At 50.4% G+C, this 16,757-nt stretch overlaps 2 protein-coding genes across 8 annotated transcripts in view; one reads left to right on the top strand and one right to left on the bottom strand.

Annotated features, from left to right (window-relative positions):
• The first annotated feature begins 353 nt into the window (after nt 1-353).
• dync2i2 (dynein 2 intermediate chain 2) lies at nt 354-4,290 on the top strand. The gene is made up of 9 exons (XM_053410871.1): nt 354-685; nt 1,286-1,531; nt 1,612-1,721; nt 1,896-2,053; nt 2,148-2,257; nt 2,505-2,669; nt 2,799-3,034; nt 3,127-3,284; nt 3,716-4,290. The coding sequence occupies exons 1-9, from the start codon at nt 608-610 to the stop codon at nt 3,952-3,954; spliced, it is 1,500 nt and encodes a 499-aa protein (XP_053266846.1). The 5' UTR covers nt 354-607; the 3' UTR covers nt 3,955-4,290.
• Nucleotides 4,013-16,757, bottom strand: part of sptan1 (spectrin alpha, non-erythrocytic 1) — a 25,835-nt gene continuing 13,090 nt past the window's right edge. For 5 of the 7 annotated variants that reach the window (XM_053410865.1, XM_053410867.1, XM_053410868.1 and 2 more), the window contains 34 exons: nt 15,830-16,028; nt 15,575-15,679; nt 15,457-15,489; nt 15,322-15,357; nt 14,814-14,861; nt 13,368-13,459; nt 13,146-13,290; nt 12,876-13,057; nt 12,688-12,787; nt 12,247-12,444; nt 12,024-12,170; nt 11,840-11,943; nt 11,398-11,560; nt 11,105-11,119; nt 10,027-10,158; nt 9,806-9,943; nt 9,621-9,725; nt 9,299-9,507; nt 9,079-9,199; nt 8,851-8,972; nt 8,598-8,730; nt 8,412-8,510; nt 8,173-8,332; nt 7,971-8,047; nt 7,678-7,887; nt 7,270-7,566; nt 7,053-7,165; nt 6,878-6,895; nt 5,528-5,582; nt 5,252-5,448; nt 5,119-5,172; nt 4,896-5,042; nt 4,524-4,671; nt 4,013-4,429 (listed from right to left, as the gene is read on the bottom strand). In XM_053410865.1, the coding sequence (XP_053266840.1) occupies nt 4,304-4,429; nt 4,524-4,671; nt 4,896-5,042; nt 5,119-5,172; nt 5,252-5,448; nt 5,528-5,582; nt 6,878-6,895; nt 7,053-7,165; nt 7,270-7,566; nt 7,678-7,887; nt 7,971-8,047; nt 8,173-8,332; nt 8,412-8,510; nt 8,598-8,730; nt 8,851-8,972; nt 9,079-9,199; nt 9,299-9,507; nt 9,621-9,725; nt 9,806-9,943; nt 10,027-10,158; nt 11,105-11,119; nt 11,398-11,560; nt 11,840-11,943; nt 12,024-12,170; nt 12,247-12,444; nt 12,688-12,787; nt 12,876-13,057; nt 13,146-13,290; nt 13,368-13,459; nt 14,814-14,861; nt 15,322-15,357; nt 15,457-15,489; nt 15,575-15,679; nt 15,830-16,028 (4,228 nt within the window). In that variant the 3' untranslated portion in view covers nt 4,013-4,303. The remainder of the gene's footprint in view (nt 4,430-4,523; nt 4,672-4,895; nt 5,043-5,118; nt 5,173-5,251; nt 5,449-5,527; nt 5,583-6,877; nt 6,896-7,052; nt 7,166-7,269; nt 7,567-7,677; nt 7,888-7,970; nt 8,048-8,172; nt 8,333-8,411; nt 8,511-8,597; nt 8,731-8,850; nt 8,973-9,078; nt 9,200-9,298; nt 9,508-9,620; nt 9,726-9,805; nt 9,944-10,026; nt 10,159-11,104; nt 11,120-11,397; nt 11,561-11,839; nt 11,944-12,023; nt 12,171-12,246; nt 12,445-12,687; nt 12,788-12,875; nt 13,058-13,145; nt 13,291-13,367; nt 13,460-14,813; nt 14,862-15,321; nt 15,358-15,456; nt 15,490-15,574; nt 15,680-15,829; nt 16,029-16,757) is intronic. The other 2 variants (XM_053410869.1, XM_053410870.1) reach the window with 2 other exon arrangements.

Here is a 16,757-nt window from a genome sequence, read left to right as displayed (position 1 = left end):
GTTCATGTGTGAAGTGTTCACACAGAGGGAAGCTTCACAAAGTCGTCCTTCATCCAGGTCCTTCAAATAAAAACAGTCAAATCAGACGCGTCTAAAAGTATGAGCTCAGTTCTGTTCAATATTTGTCTAGAAAGATTCAGATTAATAAAAGTTTAATTTCATCTCATTTCACACGACTGAAGCTTAAAGACTGATATAAAACCAATGTGTGATGACACTGACCTCATGAATAGAGAACTTCACAAGACAAAAGCTTTAAACACAGACGTCAAATTAGAACATTAAAGTGTTGCTAATAATTTCACTATATTAAATTAAAAACCTGTCATGTACTTCTCCCGCCAGCAGGAGGCAGTCCCTGACCGGAAGTACTGTGCGTATCCAAGGCAACGGAAGCTTTAGAGAAAATGGCTTCATGCGAAGTTTATCTTGAACAAGTTTAGTGAGATTCTCCAGTTTAACGTTAAATTCTCTAAGTTTACGTTAAGTTCTCTAGGTTAACGTTAGTTTCTGTTTATCTCTACGTGCTCGTGCACATCAGAGATGGAACGTGTCGGAACCGCGCTGCTTCAAACTCTGAAGAGTTGATGGAGGATTTTCTTTAATCATGTTTTCAGACGAAGCTTCGGACTCAGTGACGGTTCCGTCTGTTTGGAGGAAACAACACGAGAGTCAGCGAGACACGGTTTGTTTTGATCAACAGTTAAAGCTAGCTGCAGGGCTAAGCTAGCTACAAGGCTAAGCTAGCTACAGGGCTAATGTGTAAGCTACAAGGCTAAAGCTAGCTACAGGGCTGATGTGTTAGCTACAGGGCTAAAGCTAGCTACAGGGCTAATGTGTTAGCAAGCTGCTGTTTGGTAGGTAGCTGTTTGTATATATGTGTGTGTGTGTGGGGGGGGGGTCATTAAGGTTTGATGTTTGACAACAAAATATCAATAATTATAAATAAAAGAAAACATATACATTTAGGACGATGAATTAATCAAGTGATTAACTCATTTGCCTGAATTGAACATGGAGTCATTGAAATGAAGTGAACCTGTTGGATAGTGAAACATGTGACCACCCTGAACGTAGAGTCAGCTGTTTCTCAGGACCCGCCCTGGAACCAGTGTCACCCAGTTTCAGGTGGTGTCACGTGGTTCCAAGTGGTCACGGGTGGTGTCACGTGGTTCCGGGTGTGTTCAGGTGGTGTCACATGGTTTCAGGTGGTCACGGGTGGTGTCACGTGGTTCCGGGTGTGTTCAGGTGGTCACATGTGGTCACAGGTGTGTTCTCCTCTCAGAGAGGAAGTCAGACCTCAGCCGTGTCCAGGTGTGAGGCAGAGGTCCAGAGCGTGTCCAGGACCAGCAGCTCCACTCAGACAGAACCAGAGCCGCTCACCCAGCTGGACCCGGAGGCTGCAGACCCCCCCGGCCTCAGGGACTTCCTGCAGCGGGTCGAGGAGGAGGTGGTGGGAGAACTGGTCTCGAACGCCAGGAGTCACGCCTTCGACGGGTTCCAGGTGAACTGGGGCGACCACAGTCAGCTGGTAAGCAGCCCCGACCAATCAGGAGTCAGGGACCTGTCTCATAGGCAGATATAACTTAACACTGTTCTTCCATGGTTCAGGTTTCATGTCTTCATCTACTCCAGCATCCCGTGGCCCAGGAGAGAGGTCTCCATGTGACCTGTGTGTCCTGGAGCTGCACGGGCTCGGTGGTGGCCTGTGGATTCGGTCGGTAGGTCACAAACTTACATCTGATCTGAACTCAGTTTAAAGGAGACACGACATGTGTCTTTGCTCTGGTGTGTTGTCACCCCTCCTCATTTGCATATGACACACCTGCCTGACACGCCCCTTACAAAGCCAGGGCAGCAGGAGGTGCTGAACACTGGTTCCTCTTTGTGGGCAGGATGGAGGATGGAGGCTGGAGCACGGAGAGCTCGTACGTCTGCACCTGGAATCTGGATCGTCGAGGTCTGAACCCCAAACAGGCGGATCTGGTCCTCGATGTTCCCACTGCGGTCACAGCTCTGTGCTGTCACCCGGACCAGCCCGCCCTCCTGGCAGGTACACCAGCGCCCCCCCGCCTGCCCTCACATCACGAGCTCACAACTGATGTGTGCCTGTGTGTGTGTCTGTGTGTGTGTCTGTGTGCGTGCAGGCGGTCTGTACAGTGGAGAGGTGGTCGTGTGGGACACCAGTCGGACTCAGGACCCTGTTCTGGCTCTAACTGGGATGTCAGCAGAGAGTCACAGAGAGCCTGTTTATCAGGTAACTGGTTTTCTAATAAACTACAATCGGCCTCAGTCTCAGCTGTCAATCATTCCGTCCTAACACTTGAAACCATCTGACAAACAGAACAACTTTGTTTGGTTCATGTCCCATCTGCCGATATGGAGGAGGGCTTAATGACCTTTACTGCAGCCTGCCACCAGGGGGCGATTCGGCTTCACTTTTTGTGAGCTGTCATGTTGTCCATCTTTATATACAGAGTGTGTGTGTGTGTGTGTGTGTGTAGGTCTCCTGGGTGCCGCTGCAGAAGAGGGGGGAGTTTGGCGTCCTCAGTGCCAGCTCAGGAGGACGAGTGCTGCTGTGGACGTTGGACTCTGACCAGGGACGGTTTGTCCTGGACGCCGTCTTCGCCTTCGTCCGTCAGCAGGTTCCTCATGGAGTCAGCGTCAAGGTGAGAAACTGGAGCAGAGGAACTCTTCAAAATAAAAGCCCAGCTGCGATAACAAGGCTTCCTACAGAGCTAACAGATGAATGTGTTTTCATAATAAAATAAGTGTCTAGATTCCTCTGTGACCCTCAGACTCGGGGGGGCAGCAGCACTGTGGGCGTCACCTCCCTGGCTCTCTCCCCCTGGGACCCGGACACCTTCCTGGTCGGCTCGGAGGGCGGCCTCCTGCTCAGGTGCTCCTTCTCCTCCACGACGCCAGCCGCCGTCGCCTCCGAGGGGCAGAGCGTGGCCCCCAGGGCCCCGGCCGTCTTCTCCTTCCGGCCCTGCAGCGGCCCCGTCCACTCTATACACTGCTCCCCCTTCCACAGGTGACAGCGCCACAGACAGAACAGACACGGACGTGGTCAGTGGTTATTCTGCAGCTGGGTGGTGGTGACTTCCTGTGTCGTGTCCTCTGCAGGAACTTGTTTGTGAGCGCGGGGACAGACGGGCTGGCCCACGTCCACTCGCTGCTGCAGGTCGACCCCCTGCTGTCGCTCCGGGTCTCCGGCTCCTACGTGTTCCAGGTGCAGTGGTCTCCCACTAGACCACTGGTGCTCGCCGCAGCCACCGGACAAGGTGCAGCATCGAACCTGTGTGGTGGTCGTTACACTGATGTGTGTGTGATGTGGTGCAGCTGGAATTTGTTAACTGTCAGTAAAATTAAGACTTTTTAAAACCCTATGAATTAAATTAAGATGAAGGAATATCATAGTCTCAGTGTAAGTTACACTTCATCATAACTGAAGATGAAGTGAAGAAGATAAAAGCTCTGGAAACTAAATGGAGATAACTTCACATAATTAATTCAAACCTGAACATATTAAAGCATTAGAGACATTTAAGGGATTTGAGCTAAACTACTTCACGATGGATCTGTTCCCTTTGTCCAGATTCACTGGACCTGAATGAGCTCTTTGTTGACACGTGTCTGTCCTCCCACTGAGTTACTGGACGTCCCTCCTCCAATCAGACGGGTGAACCATGACGTGCTCTCACTCTGTTCTCAGGGAAGGTGCAGATCTTTGACCTGGGACGCAGATCCCTCCGAGCAGCAGCCACCATCGAGCAGGGGGGGGCCGGACACGCTGCTACCAGTTTGTCCTTCAACGCTCACAGCCCCCGCCTGCTGGCCGTGGGCAGCACCGACGGGTCGGTCGGCGTCTGGCAGCTCAGCGCCGCTCTGTCGGAGCAGCGCCCGAGGGAGAGCAGCCAGCTGGAGCAGATAGCCAATCAGGTGGCAGAATGACGTGTTTCACCTGTGGGGGAGTCGAGTGCTGAAGTGAAATAAAGAGCAGCAGTCGAGGTTTCCAGTTGTAACCAGTAGCGTTTATTAAAGCACACTGCAGCGGTCAGGTTGTTATGATTCTTACTATGAGTTCAATTCATTGAGAACTAAAACAATCACATTCAAAGAGACAGAGGGACTTTGCTCATGAGCAGCACAACGTTAGAGATAAATAGATACAGACGCTTGTTATCAGGGAGGAATCCTCGTGCCACAATCATGCAGTTTCAGCTGTGTGTTGGTGTTGAAGCGTGTGTGTGTGTGTTTGGGAAACGCTTCCCGATTGGTCACTGGCGGGGGGGGGGGGGGGTCAGTTGACGAAGAGCGAGCGGGTGAACTCCACGAAGTCGAAAGCTGACGGCAGCTCGCGGCCCTTGGTGTCGAGGTACGGCTTCATGTGTGAGAGGCAGTAGTCGGCCTGCTCCTTGCTCAGGTTCTAGAAGGAGAAGGAGAAGAGGAGGAGACAGTTAGAGCTGAGCTGGGACACTGGATCAGAGGAGGAGGAGGAGGAGGAGGTGAGCTCCACCCACCTGGTACAACTCCTCTTTAGTGACGTAGGGTCTGTTCTCGACGCTCAGAGCTCGGAACGCGCTCTCGATCTCCTCACTGGACTTCACGTTCTCTGTCTCACGGCTGATCATGAACGCCATGTACTCCTGCAACGACACGTTCCCGTCCCTGCACACAGACACACACAGACACACACAGAGACACACACACAGAGAGACACACACACAGAGAGACACACACACGTTAAGACAACAGATACTTTAGTGTGGAAAGGGTCCCAGCAGTAGTTTGTTACTGATACCAGTTTATCAGCCGATGTGTATTTAAATATTCGGGACAAACATTCAGACTTTGTGTGGAGTGTGTTTGTGATTTGCTGAAGTGGGTCGGACCTGTTGGGGTCCACGGTGTCGAGTATGGCCTCGAACTCGGGGTCCGGCTCTCCCTCCTCCACCATGGGCAGGTCGTAGCCCAGCGAGCGCAGACAGGACTTGAACTCCTGGTGGTTCAGACGCCCGGACTTCTCCTTGTCGAAGTGCCTGTGAAGAGACGTGAGAACATGAGGATTCAAACCCACAACCAGAAGCAGGACGACGGCGGGTCAGCTCCACGTACTTGAACATCATGCTGAACTCCTTCAGCGCCTCCTCCGTCACTCCGGTGGTGTTTCTGAAAGACAGAGGGACGGACATGAGCTCCATGTGAACGTGTGACCCAGACGATCAGTGGCCGTGGTGCTGGTCTGTACCTGGCCTGTATCTGCTGCTCCAGGTTGTGTTGCATCCTCATTCCCAGTTGGTCCAGTTGGTCCCACTGCTGAGCCAGACCCACTGTGCTGTGCTCCGTGTACTTGTTGTCCAGGATCAGCGCTTCCTCCATCGCTGCCCCCAGATCCTCGATCTTCTTCAGCTGGCTGCGCATCGCCCGGATCTCCTGATGTTTGCGCTGCACGAACATCAAGAAAAAGCTTCACTTCCTGTTTCAGGCCGACGTCAGAGCAGCGTCACGTGATCACTGGTTTTACCTTAGTGGCCTCCAGCTGCGACTCCAGCGTTCCAGACTCCTCCACCATACACGACCTGAAGCACAAAGGGACGTGAGAGGAGGAGCAGCACATCTGGAGAACCACTGTTCTCTCTCCTCATGGCCTCCACACACACAAGCACTGAAACTCTTTATTGTGATTTAGAGTCAAAGTGAAGTTAGAAAACTTTTCCTGCGTCCGTCCTGGTTTCATAAATATCAAGTTAATATTTCCTCAGCTCAGTGAAGCCAACACTACTTTTCATTGTTGTGAATAAACGTGTGTTTATGGAGCCACTGGTGAACTCCTCCTTCACTTTTACACTTAAATTATTCTATGTTTTTTATTAAATAAAAGTGGATTTGTTTTATTAATGTTCACGTGTTGTGAATTTGTTGTCGTCGTTTAGATAAACAACAATCTTCAGACCGGACCTTTCAGAATAAAAGCTCTGATCAAGCTCAAAATAGAGTATTGCAGCAAAAAAAAAGTTTGAATATATTTTTGTCTTTGTAGGATAAAGTGCAAAAGAGGAAGAGACTGAATGTTGTTGCAGCGATGGAGACGAGCTCCTGATGAAACTGAGTCGTGGCCTCCAGACACTGCCAGGGAAACGCTGAGGGACTGACTGAACTTGTTGTTGTTGTGATATATTTACATCACAACTGGAAATAAACAGATGTAGAGTAACCGAGCGCTGATAGAGCTGCTGCTCCTGTGGGTCATTAGTACGTGATGAACAGGAACATGTTACACAACAAGAACACGTGCAGAACAATAAACTGCATCTCTCTAAAAGCTGCTTTAAAGCACACGTGTGATTTGGGGCCTGTCACATCTACTCTCCCTCAGCCCCCCCCCTCACTAGAGAGGGAGGGACCCTCAGAGCCACAGGGGGCAGAGCTAGAAAATCTGACCCGAGGAGATGGGACAACACTCGCTACATCATCAGGGGCCAGCTGGTGGTGCTAAGGGTGAACTGGGACAGGCCCTCGGTGCTGGAGGAGAAACCAGTGAGGTCACGTTGTGTGTTAGTACCGAACACACTGAACTCAACACTGTGTTTAGACGGAGGTGCAGGAGGTCGCACACAGTGTGGATCAGGGAAAGTAAACAGAGCAAAGCTTGAACCTTCCAGAAAGATCATCAGCAACCTGGTACTGATAGACACAGATAACCCGTCGGTACGCTATGCTATCAGAGAGAGGGCGGGGGGGGGGGGGGGGGGGGGGGGGGGGGCAGAGAGGAGAACAGGTATCACACAGGAGGAACATGTGGTTTTCAAATGGTCCCAAGTTCCATCATTTAACAACTTCCACTCAGACATGAAGAAAGAGAAGTGGTATTCACCCGTCCAGCAGATACGTCCTGTTGAGCAGCGAGAGCAGGGCGGGGGGAGCAGAGAGAGAAAGTACACATCATCAACAAGAGGAGGCAACAACAACAACAACAACCTGAACTGGAGCGGCTGTATAACACACACACTCAAGCTCAATCAGTGGAACACACACAACTTCTCCTGTACCTGGTCTCCTGCAGCCACTGGTGGAAGGCGTTGGCGTGCTGAGCAAACTCCTGACGCAACTTGTCGTTCTCCTCCTGTCGCCTCTGCTCCTTCTGCAGCTCCAGCTCTCGCTCCTACGCTCAGAGGAAAGTGGATTCATCACTGACATGAATCAAACGAGTCTCATGGAACTCGTCTGTAGCAGAGTTTGGTTTAAAGACATGTTCAGAGATGAGACCTTGATGATCTTCTGCAGGTTCCTCCACGTCTCCTCCAGAGCCTCCATGGTGAACCAGGTGTAGGGGTTGGACACCACCTGGTAGCTCTTGATCTGCTGGTCCAGCTCCGCCAGCTGGTTGAAGTCGGCCTGAGCCGAGCTCAGCGAGGAGCGGAACGCCTCGTGGGCCTCGCGCAGCGCCCGGATCTCCTCCAGGGAGTTGCACCGCACCGGGTCGGTCAGGTCCTCCTCTGCGTTCTCGAACCAGCTGTTGAAGGCCGACGCCTTCTTGGCGAATGTGAGGAACAAGTCTTCAACCTGTGGAGGGAAGAAACACAAGAGGTTTTTATACGATGCTTCACTTCAGCTTATTGTTCAGATTCATAACAGATCCTCTCAGAGCATCAGTCCTCAGCTTGTCCTCTGTACCTTTCTGAAATGTTCCTGAGCTTCTAGAAGCTTCTTCTTGCGAGAGGCCGAGTTGGACAGCAGCTGGTTCCAGCGCTTCATCAAGGCGGCATGACGAGCTTCGATGGCTTTTGATTGGACGTGCTGGGCGGCCAGCAGCTGGTCCATCAGAGCTGTGATGTTGGTGATGCCCTCCTGCTGGAAGGCCTGCAGGCCGGCGTCGAAGGTCTCCTGCAGACAGACGCCCACAAACAGACTCGGTCAGAGGACGGACGGGGACGAAGGGTGGAAAGGGTTTGAGACGAGGGACGGACCTGCTTGGTGAGCAGGGTCTGCACCGAGGACAGGTCTCTGCCGTAGTCGTCTGTCTTCAAGCTGTTTTCTTTCTCACCTGAAACACAAACAGCTTCAGATAAGAACACAAACCTCTGACTCGTCTGAGCAGAGTCACACTTCATCCTCAGCCCCTGGTGGCCGGCGGCGGTATAAGATCTAAACAGAGGACATGATCTGTACCGATCCAGGACTCGACCACGTCGGCCTTCCAGTTGAACTGCAGGAAGGCAGAGTTCTCATCCAGCTTGGCCTTCCTCTGAGCCGCCGCCCTCTCCAGCTCCGACACTTTCCCTCTCAGAGCCGACATCTTGGCACTGATGCTGTCCACGTGATGGTTGTTCTGTTGGAAGCAGACACACACATGAACACACTGCTGCTGTAGTCACACTGCAGGATTCAGGAAGTGGATGTGTCAGAACCTTGTTGATCAGCTCCTCCCCGTTGGAGCACACGTCGTTGACTCTGTCCCTGTGGACGGTGAAGTCCGTCTCAAAGGCTTCGTGCTTCTTCAGCAGACCCTGGTGAGCACAACACGCGTTAGCTTTCCTCACACACTGGTTTCATGTGATGGACCTGAGAGGCTTCTCTCCAGCACTGACACGCACCTGCACAGCGGCCAGCGTGTCTCCGTAGTCCTCGCTCCCGACCAGATTCAACTTCTCATTGATCCAAGCTTCCTCCTCTTCCACATTCGCCACAAACTGCTGGTACTCCAGAGACTCCTCCAGCCTCTGTCCCCTGGGGAGGCATCACACATACACAGCTGTTGGTGCTACTGCAGGGGTGTGTGTGTGTGTGTGTCTGTGTCTGTGTGTGTCTGTGTGTGTGTGTGTGTGTGTCTCAGCAGGGCGGCAGTACCTCGCTCCAGACAAGTCTTTGAGTTCCTTCCAGTGGTCGACAAACTGGGCGAGTCTCTGCTGGATCTCATCCTGACCGATGGTGTTGTCATCAGACAGCTTCTTCCCAGTGTCCAGCACCGACTGTTCTCACACACACACACACACAAACACACACACAATCCAGAAAGTGAATAATCCAGCTTCACAGGATCATGAATGAGGAGAACCAGAGGAGCAGGTCTGGTACCTGGATGGCCGGCTCGTGGGCTCCCAGCTCGGCCTCCAGCCTCTTGTGCTTCTTCCTCAGGTTCTGCACACCTGTCAGATCACGTCCGTAGTCCTCCGAGCTCACGAGCAGCTTCTTCTCTCTGTGTGCGTTCAGGATTAGAATGGGTCATAAACAAACTGAGGAACATGCAGGCTGATGTTCCTCTGGAGAACATGACCTGAAGGGAAACGCTTCTTACTTGATCCACGACTCTTCATCGTCCAGGTCCCTGAAGAACTGGTGCAGGCGGTGCGACTCGTTGAGTTTCGCCCGGCGCCCGGCGGCCATGCTCTTGATCTTGGCGAAGCGGCCGTTGACGGCATCGCGCTTCTCCTTCACCAGCGTGGTGTCGAAGGCGCTGCTGCCCATCAGGCTGTCGGCCTGGCCGTTCAGGTCCTTCAGACGATCCTGGGGGAGCAGAGGAAGTCAGAGTTTGTGTGACGAGTCTGAAGTTGTGAAATAAGGTCAGTTGTGTCTCCTGAGGTGGAGCTGACCCACATGCAGAGAGATGAGCTCGTTACCTCGTGGGCAGAGATGTCAGCCTCCAGCAGCTGGTGCTTCTTCAGCAGGTTGTTGACTGAGGCCAGATCTTTACCATAATCCTCAGATGCCAGAAGAGCTTCGACCTGAAGGACAAGGACACGTATCAGCCTCACACACGTCACAGAGCGAGAGGCTCAGCTCAGCTTCCACCGTGTCCGCTCACCTCAGAGAGCCAGAAGTCAAAGTCCTTGATGCCGGTGTTGAAGTTCTGCTGCTTGTTGGCCTCTTTGAGTTTCTGGCTCTTCTCTGCTGATTTGTTGACGAGGAACTGCCACTGTTCGTCCAGAGCGCTGAGTCGTGCCTGAGGAAACACACGAGTCACGTTCTGTACCTCCTGTGAATCTCACAGTAGTGGACATTAGAGAACCTTCAGTGTGACTCTACCTTCACAGCGTCCTCGCTGCCGGCGCAGGCTCCTCTCTGGATCAACGTGTTTCCTGTGTCGATGACGCCTCGGATCCGGTCTGCGTTGGCGTGCAGCTCGGCCTCGAAGGCCTGATGCTTCTGATGCTTACTCTGACGGAGGAGGGAGGGAACATGGACGCAGTGTGAGAACACGAGAGGGAACATTAACCAGAACACACACGTTTTAAAAACACCTCCAGTTTGACAGTTAGATTAAGATTTAAGCAGTTTATCGTACGAGTTGTTTAAGTTTTAGAATGAAGAGGTGGACGAAGCGTCAGAAGAAAAGAACTTCAACTGCAGAAACTTTTAAATAAACTGAGAAGATGGAGGTGTCATCAAACCGTGGTCAGATATCATCGCTCATGTTTCATACTTACATTCAGCACCAGAGATGAAGCTACTGGTTTTTAAACAGGTTGACCAAATTTAATCACAGAGTTTAAACTGTGTAAAAAGAACTTGACGGTGAAACAAAAACAAAAACAGAGAAAGTAGAACAGAGCACGTGTCGGACATGGATTCAAACAAACAGGACAAACAGGTGAAGGAGCAGCTGAAACCTACAGGAGCACGAGTCTCTTCAAAGTGGCTTCAGGTTTGTGTCTTCGGTTCATTTCACTGTTTCCTGACTCAAGTTTCAGAATTCAACAACAGATCAGATTTCCTTTCACAACTTAGAATTTGGGACCTGAGTCGTTTCATCTGTTTTTCTTCAGAGTTTCTGTCCAAGATCAAATTTAATCAATTTAATCACACGTGAAGCCAATTTATAGAAAACTCTTCTCCTCAAGAGCTGAAAACAAAAATGGAAGCCAAACTATGACATTTGATGATAAAGACAAACCTGGAATAAAATATAATTAACAGAAGAATTAAAACATCACAATGAACAACCAAGTGGAAAAGAAGCCGGCGCTGGACGGTGCTGATGAGGGACGGACTGAGGATGGACAGGATGTTCTATGTGGTGTCTACACACGCAGCACAGACACAGACACACACACACGGAGTCACCTGCTCAGGTGTTAGTCAGCGACACACTACACACACTTACCAGCAGCTTGGACAGCTATGAAGAAATAAAGACAGTGGGAGAAAAGTTCAGTCTCACTTCAGACAGGACAGACGGGGGGGTCAACAGTTCACGAGACTTCAATAAAACAGACTCATCACAGTTTGATGCTGCTCAGGTCACATGACTCCGAGGCTCTTTATCACCTGACCAACAAGCTGAGGGATTCTTTTCCTTCTTAACGTTTCTCTGACTAAGGAACAGGTGGTTTCTCTGCACTAGCTCACTGACAGCAGGTCTGGACAGATGTCTGTGGTGCAGGGTCAGGTGGTTACCTGGATGTTCGTTGGGTCCTTGTAGGACTCGTCCGTCGCAGTCTGCAGCTTCTCACTGATCCAAGCTTCTATCTCGTCCACATCTCGGCTGAACTGCTGCAGAGTCTGAGACTCGCCCAGCTTCGACCGCTTCTCGATCATCTGGGCCTTCAGCCGGCGCCACCTGGAGAACATCCGGACCAGGATCAGTATCCAACAGGGAGAAGAACCTCGTGTCTGTGAGTTTTACATGTGGGTTTCCCAAAGGCTCCATATTAAGCTGTAGTAGTTCACGTACTTGCTGTGTACTACGTGTGTTACTGGAGTATTCCACTACACAGACAGTATAGAAATTCTGGTTTAGAGTTCTGTAGATAAAACATGTCGACACCGGAGGAGGTCGGTCGCTGCAGAAGAAGCTGACCCAGCATCAGACTGTGTCTCGTGTTAGAAAGCTTCTCACCTGTCCAGGACTTCGTTGCGGCGGTTGAAGATCTCAGGTTTGGCGTAATGATCCGCTCCGACCAGCTGGTCCGCGAAGGACTGCAGGGCGGCGATCTTCTCCTCCTGTACAACATGGAACCATCTGATCAGAACACAGCACACGGATCAGCTGGACTTCAGGCGGCGGTGGAACAGGTACCGACCTGCACGTTGATGGCCTTGTCGAAGTCTTCGTGTTTCTTGATGAGCGCTTCCACGCTGTCCAGGGAGTCGCCCTTGTCGTCGCTGGCGAGGAACGCCTCCCGAGCTGCCATCCAGTTCTCAGCCTGTTCACAGTCTCTGTTGAAGAGCTGGAGAGGGACAGAGGCCGAGGTCAGAGACGACTCAGAGACGTCACCGCCGGCAGCTTGTGGCACAGAACTTTACCTGAAGCTCGAGGCATTGGTCCAGCATCATGCGCCGCTGCACCCAGGCCTTCTCCAGGTCGGCCCGCTCGCGGTCTAAAGCCTCCAGCTTCTGCTGGATCTCAGGACTGGCGTAGTGGCCTCGCGCCAGCAGCTGCTGGCCGAACTGCTCGAAGGCCTGGAAGGTCCCAGCACGAGCATCGATCTCCGTGCGGTGCTCCTGGAGAGAGGAACAAAGAACTCGTGAGCTTTGTGTTGATGTGGTGTTGAGATCACTGTTAGTAAGCAAAGTAACATAATGAAGGATATATAATTAATGACAGAGTGACATCATGTGTAATATCACGTCGTTCTCAAACTCTCTCGTGGAACGAGGATGTGAACACGACTCTTCTCCTGTCGGGATAGATCAGATGAGGAGATGAGGGACCTGCCCTGACACCTGGGAGGAGGAGCTCTGTACCTGGTGTCGCTCCAGAAGAGCCTCGGCTCCGGTCACATCCTTCGCCAGCTCCTCTGAGGACACGAGCCCTCGGATGCCATTAATCCAGGACATCAGGTCTCTGTGGACAGATGATGAGGACACATTAACACATCTCTTAGACTCAGTTTGGTTCTAGTTAGTGGATCTACTGGCTGCTCGCTCCTCACCTGAAGTCCGACAGGAAGCGCTGCAGGTCATGGGAGTTTCCCAGTTTGTCCTTGCGCTGGTCAGCTCGACCCACCAGGCTGCTCCAGGCGCTGTTCAGCTCGGTGCACTTCTCCTGGATGTCATCCACAGCCTCTGGGTGGGACTGGATCAGACGCTCTGCCGTCTCGCCCAGAGAGTTCACCTGAGCGGTGCAGACGAGGGTCACATGAGTCTCAGAGGAAATCAGCTAAACTCCTACATCCTGCTGAGGTCCCTGAAGATCCACTGACCTTGTCCCCGAGGGCGGCCAGGTCTCTCTCGAAGCCTTCGTGTTTGCGCTGCAGAGCCTGAACACTGGCCAGGTCGTGACCGTAGTTGTCTGTGTTGAGCGCTTGGTTCTTCTCCTCGATCCATTCTTTAGTTTCATCAGCATCTCTGTGGAGGCACACACACGTTAAGAACCTGCTGCTGATGTCACAGATGGTTCCTGTGCTTCCTCATCGTGCTCCCACCTGTGGAACCTCTGCACCTCGTGTGCGCTGCCCAGCATGTTGCTCCTCTCCTCCGCCAGCTGCTGCAGCGAGCGCCAGTGGTTGTTCAGCTCCTGAGAGAAGAGACTTCACATCAGAACCAGCAGCTGACGCCTCCTCAGACGGTTTGTTCATGTGACTGTACTCAATCTAATAAATGGTACTTTAGACTATATAAATATATGGTGGATTACATTTTTCAATCATAATCTGTATATGAAAAGCTAAAATGGCGACTGAGGTGGAAAACCTTCAGATTCTAACTATCGACACGTCCATTTAAACACTGGAGGACATTAAATGTCCAATCGGAGATTTGCTCTCACATTTATATCATAAGTATTTTAAACATGTTTATTATGGATCTGACGTTGTGACATTATATGTGACTGAAAATAAAAAGAGCATAATATGTCCATCTGAAGTCGTGAAGATTATAGATGTGCTCAAACTTATCTGTCAAATAAATGAAGTGATCACATTTTAAAGTGAGGTGAGAAATGTCAGATTAAACATGAAATTTAACACAAAGCTGCAGATACAGTGTGTGTTCATGTGTGTAGTTTGTGCTTGTTGTGCGTTTGATGGTCACACACGGTGGTGACACAAACAGGCAGATGAAGGGAACGTGCACAGGAACACAAGTTTTCATACGACGGCTGGAAATCAACACAGATCTCCCGATTAGATTCGATTTCTATTCTCAAAATCCAATATTGATTAATTTAATTTATTTCAATTCTCGAGGATTCGGTTCTATCAGATAAATACTAATCTTGAGCTTAGAATTGTTCAAATAAAACTTCTGATAAATGAAATGGAGCTCGGAGAGTTCGTCCCTCCACCAAGACCATCTCCCATCTCGTCATGGGAAAGGAAGAGATAAGAAACTCCTGGATTCATATTTATCTGGGTTTTTCAAACCTCCATAAAATATCATTAAATCAGTCAACTACTTTTTGAGTAATGTTGCTGATGGACAGACGAGCTCTGGTGAAACGTCACCTTCTGAGTGGAGGTGTTGAGCTTCACGTCTGCGGAAAGTCAAAGATCAAAGTTGGGATTTTGACGATCGATATCGGATCATTCAAATAAAAATCCTGATTAATCGGGAGATCTTTTTCTTTGAATCCAGCTCTGAACATTACACAAAGAACAAACGAGCAAAACGTCCACATCTCGTTGGAGATGCAGAGGACATAACGCAGGCTTCATGTCCATCATTCAAACTACATGAGACTCTAGGAGGGACGGTCACAGGACGGACACGCAGTCTGAACACTGATCACTGGAGACAGGCACAGGAGGGGGGGGGGGGATCATGTGACCCCAACAGAAACCAGGACGACGACGGGGTTAGTGGTCTCATCACGATGCCGGACACAGAAACGGAGGGGGGGGGGGGGGGGGGGGGCTAGTTCTTCTTACCTTGATAGTATTAAAGTTAGCCGTTGTTTGAACAGCCAAGCGTATATTCTACAGTCAAACACGGCAGAGAGGAGGAGGACAAAAACAGAAAAACACCACAGCAGTCAGGAGGGCTGTGAAACTCCCAGGTTTCATCTTCTCCAGGGACGTGACAGCCAATCAGGGAACAGTAAACACAGCAACCACGGCTACAGCAGAACCCATGAAGCAAACCAGGTGATTGAGACATCTGGAGACAGTTCTTCAAACGAGTCAAAGCCTCAGTAGCTCACAGGCGTCTTCGTGGTCTCGTCAATGTTCAATCACACTCAACGAGGACATGGAACATCAAGCCTCATGCAGAGAACATGTCTGCTCGGACACGACTGCAGTAGAAGTGATGCTTCCATATCAAACATCAACGTTCATGCACAGTTATTGGACCAAATCTCAAATCTGTCAAAGCATTTCTTCTAGAATGAACCTGATGGATGAGTTAATGTATTAGAATCAGTCAGACGTCTTTTACCTTCCAGGGAGACGCAGTCTTAGAATCAGCTTCATCCTGTTGAAGGAACAACACAAGATGTGAGTCAGGAAACGTTTCACTGCTGCTTCTTAAATATCAGAAAACGAGCATGAGAGCTGCCGAGGGGATCACTACCTTGCCGGGAGCAGAACCGAGCATCTCCTGTTGCTGCAAATGAGAAAGAAGGATCTCCATGAATCAACAAGTCAAACATGGAGGACGGCTCGAACAGGGATCCAGGTGGAGAGCTCACCTGCGCCTGCATCATGGGCACCTCCTCCGCCATGAGGCCTTCAGACTCCAGCTCAGACGCCACCTTGTTGATGTCCCTCAGACGAGACTCGTTGGCCTTCAGGTCCTGCAAACACAAGTCAACACACACTTGGTCTGAGACGGGATTCAGAACACATGACATTATTCAAACAATTCAACAGATGGATTAGACAGAACAAGCAGAAATAGACTCGTGTGCAGTAGAAGAAGTGGAGATGTGATGTGAGGCCGTTACCTTCTGGAAGTCGTCAAACTTCTTCTGCAGGACCTCGACCTGCTCCAGGTCCGAGCCCACCTCCTCGTTGGTGAGGGCACTCTCCTTCTCGTTGATCCACTGCTGGAGCTCGTTGGCCTCGCGGAACAACATGAACTTCTTGCAGCTCTTCTCCAACATGTCTTTACGTTTCTCTCCCAGCTCCAGCAGAGTGCCGTACCTTTAAATCAGAGATAACAGAGAATCTATCAGGAAGGTTTTAAAGTCCTGGTGGATTCAGTGATGTGGATCAAAAGAAGCAGACCTGGGACCTTGTGTCCTGGTTTTAACCCATTAAGACCGGATGCAACACACAAGTGTAATCACCTGTAAGACCTGTGGGAGGTTTGTGTGCTTCTCCCAGAGCCGGATGAGAAGTGTGCGTGTTTTGTGTGTCGTCCATTTCAAGACACGTCACTGATGAAATGCTTTTTCATCAATGATATTTACATCATTGAAAACCACAATGAAAATAATAATGAAGAAGATTCAGACCCAGACGACCTGCTGACCTGGACTCAGTTGTGACTGACATGTTAGAGGAGGAGGAGGATCTCAGCTAGTTTGATGCCTTTTTTTGTTGCTGTTCATAAACTTTAGGGAAAAGACGATGATTGACATTTAAAGCCAAATCTTTAAGATGTAAAATGTTTTGATTTCATGTCTCTATCAGAGGCTGACAACTGTAACTGCACCTTAGGTCTTAATGGGTTAATGTAACTAATACAAACATGAATCAAAGCTCATGTTGTGCAGAACATAACTTCTTATGGGTTTTGATTGAGAACAGAAAGGAAACGGAGAGATGAACGTCCATGAGGAGTCTGGGATGAGAGGTTGGTGTCGGAGGAACTTCTATCAATGAGCTGATAGAAGATGAGGGCGACGTACACACAGTGTCACCACATGA

The sequence above is a fragment of the Pleuronectes platessa genome, chromosome 19 (assembly GCF_947347685.1).
Source record: "Pleuronectes platessa chromosome 19, fPlePla1.1, whole genome shotgun sequence".
Classification (NCBI taxonomy): Eukaryota; Metazoa; Chordata; class Actinopteri; order Pleuronectiformes; family Pleuronectidae; genus Pleuronectes; species Pleuronectes platessa.
This window is presented reverse-complemented; position numbering and strand designations above follow the sequence as displayed.

Excerpts from the sequence above, each read along its gene's own strand:
- dync2i2 (XM_053410871.1), top strand. The coding sequence starts at position 608 with ATGTTTTCAGACGAAGCTTCGGACTCAGTGACGGTTCCGTCTGTTTGG. Across the intron at positions 1,722-1,895 it reads GTGGCCTGTGGATTCGGTCG|GATGGAGGATGGAGGCTGGA; the intron begins GTAGGTCACAAA and ends CTTTGTGGGCAG. Across the intron at positions 3,285-3,715 it reads CGCCGCAGCCACCGGACAAG|GGAAGGTGCAGATCTTTGAC; the intron begins GTGCAGCATCGA and ends CTCTGTTCTCAG.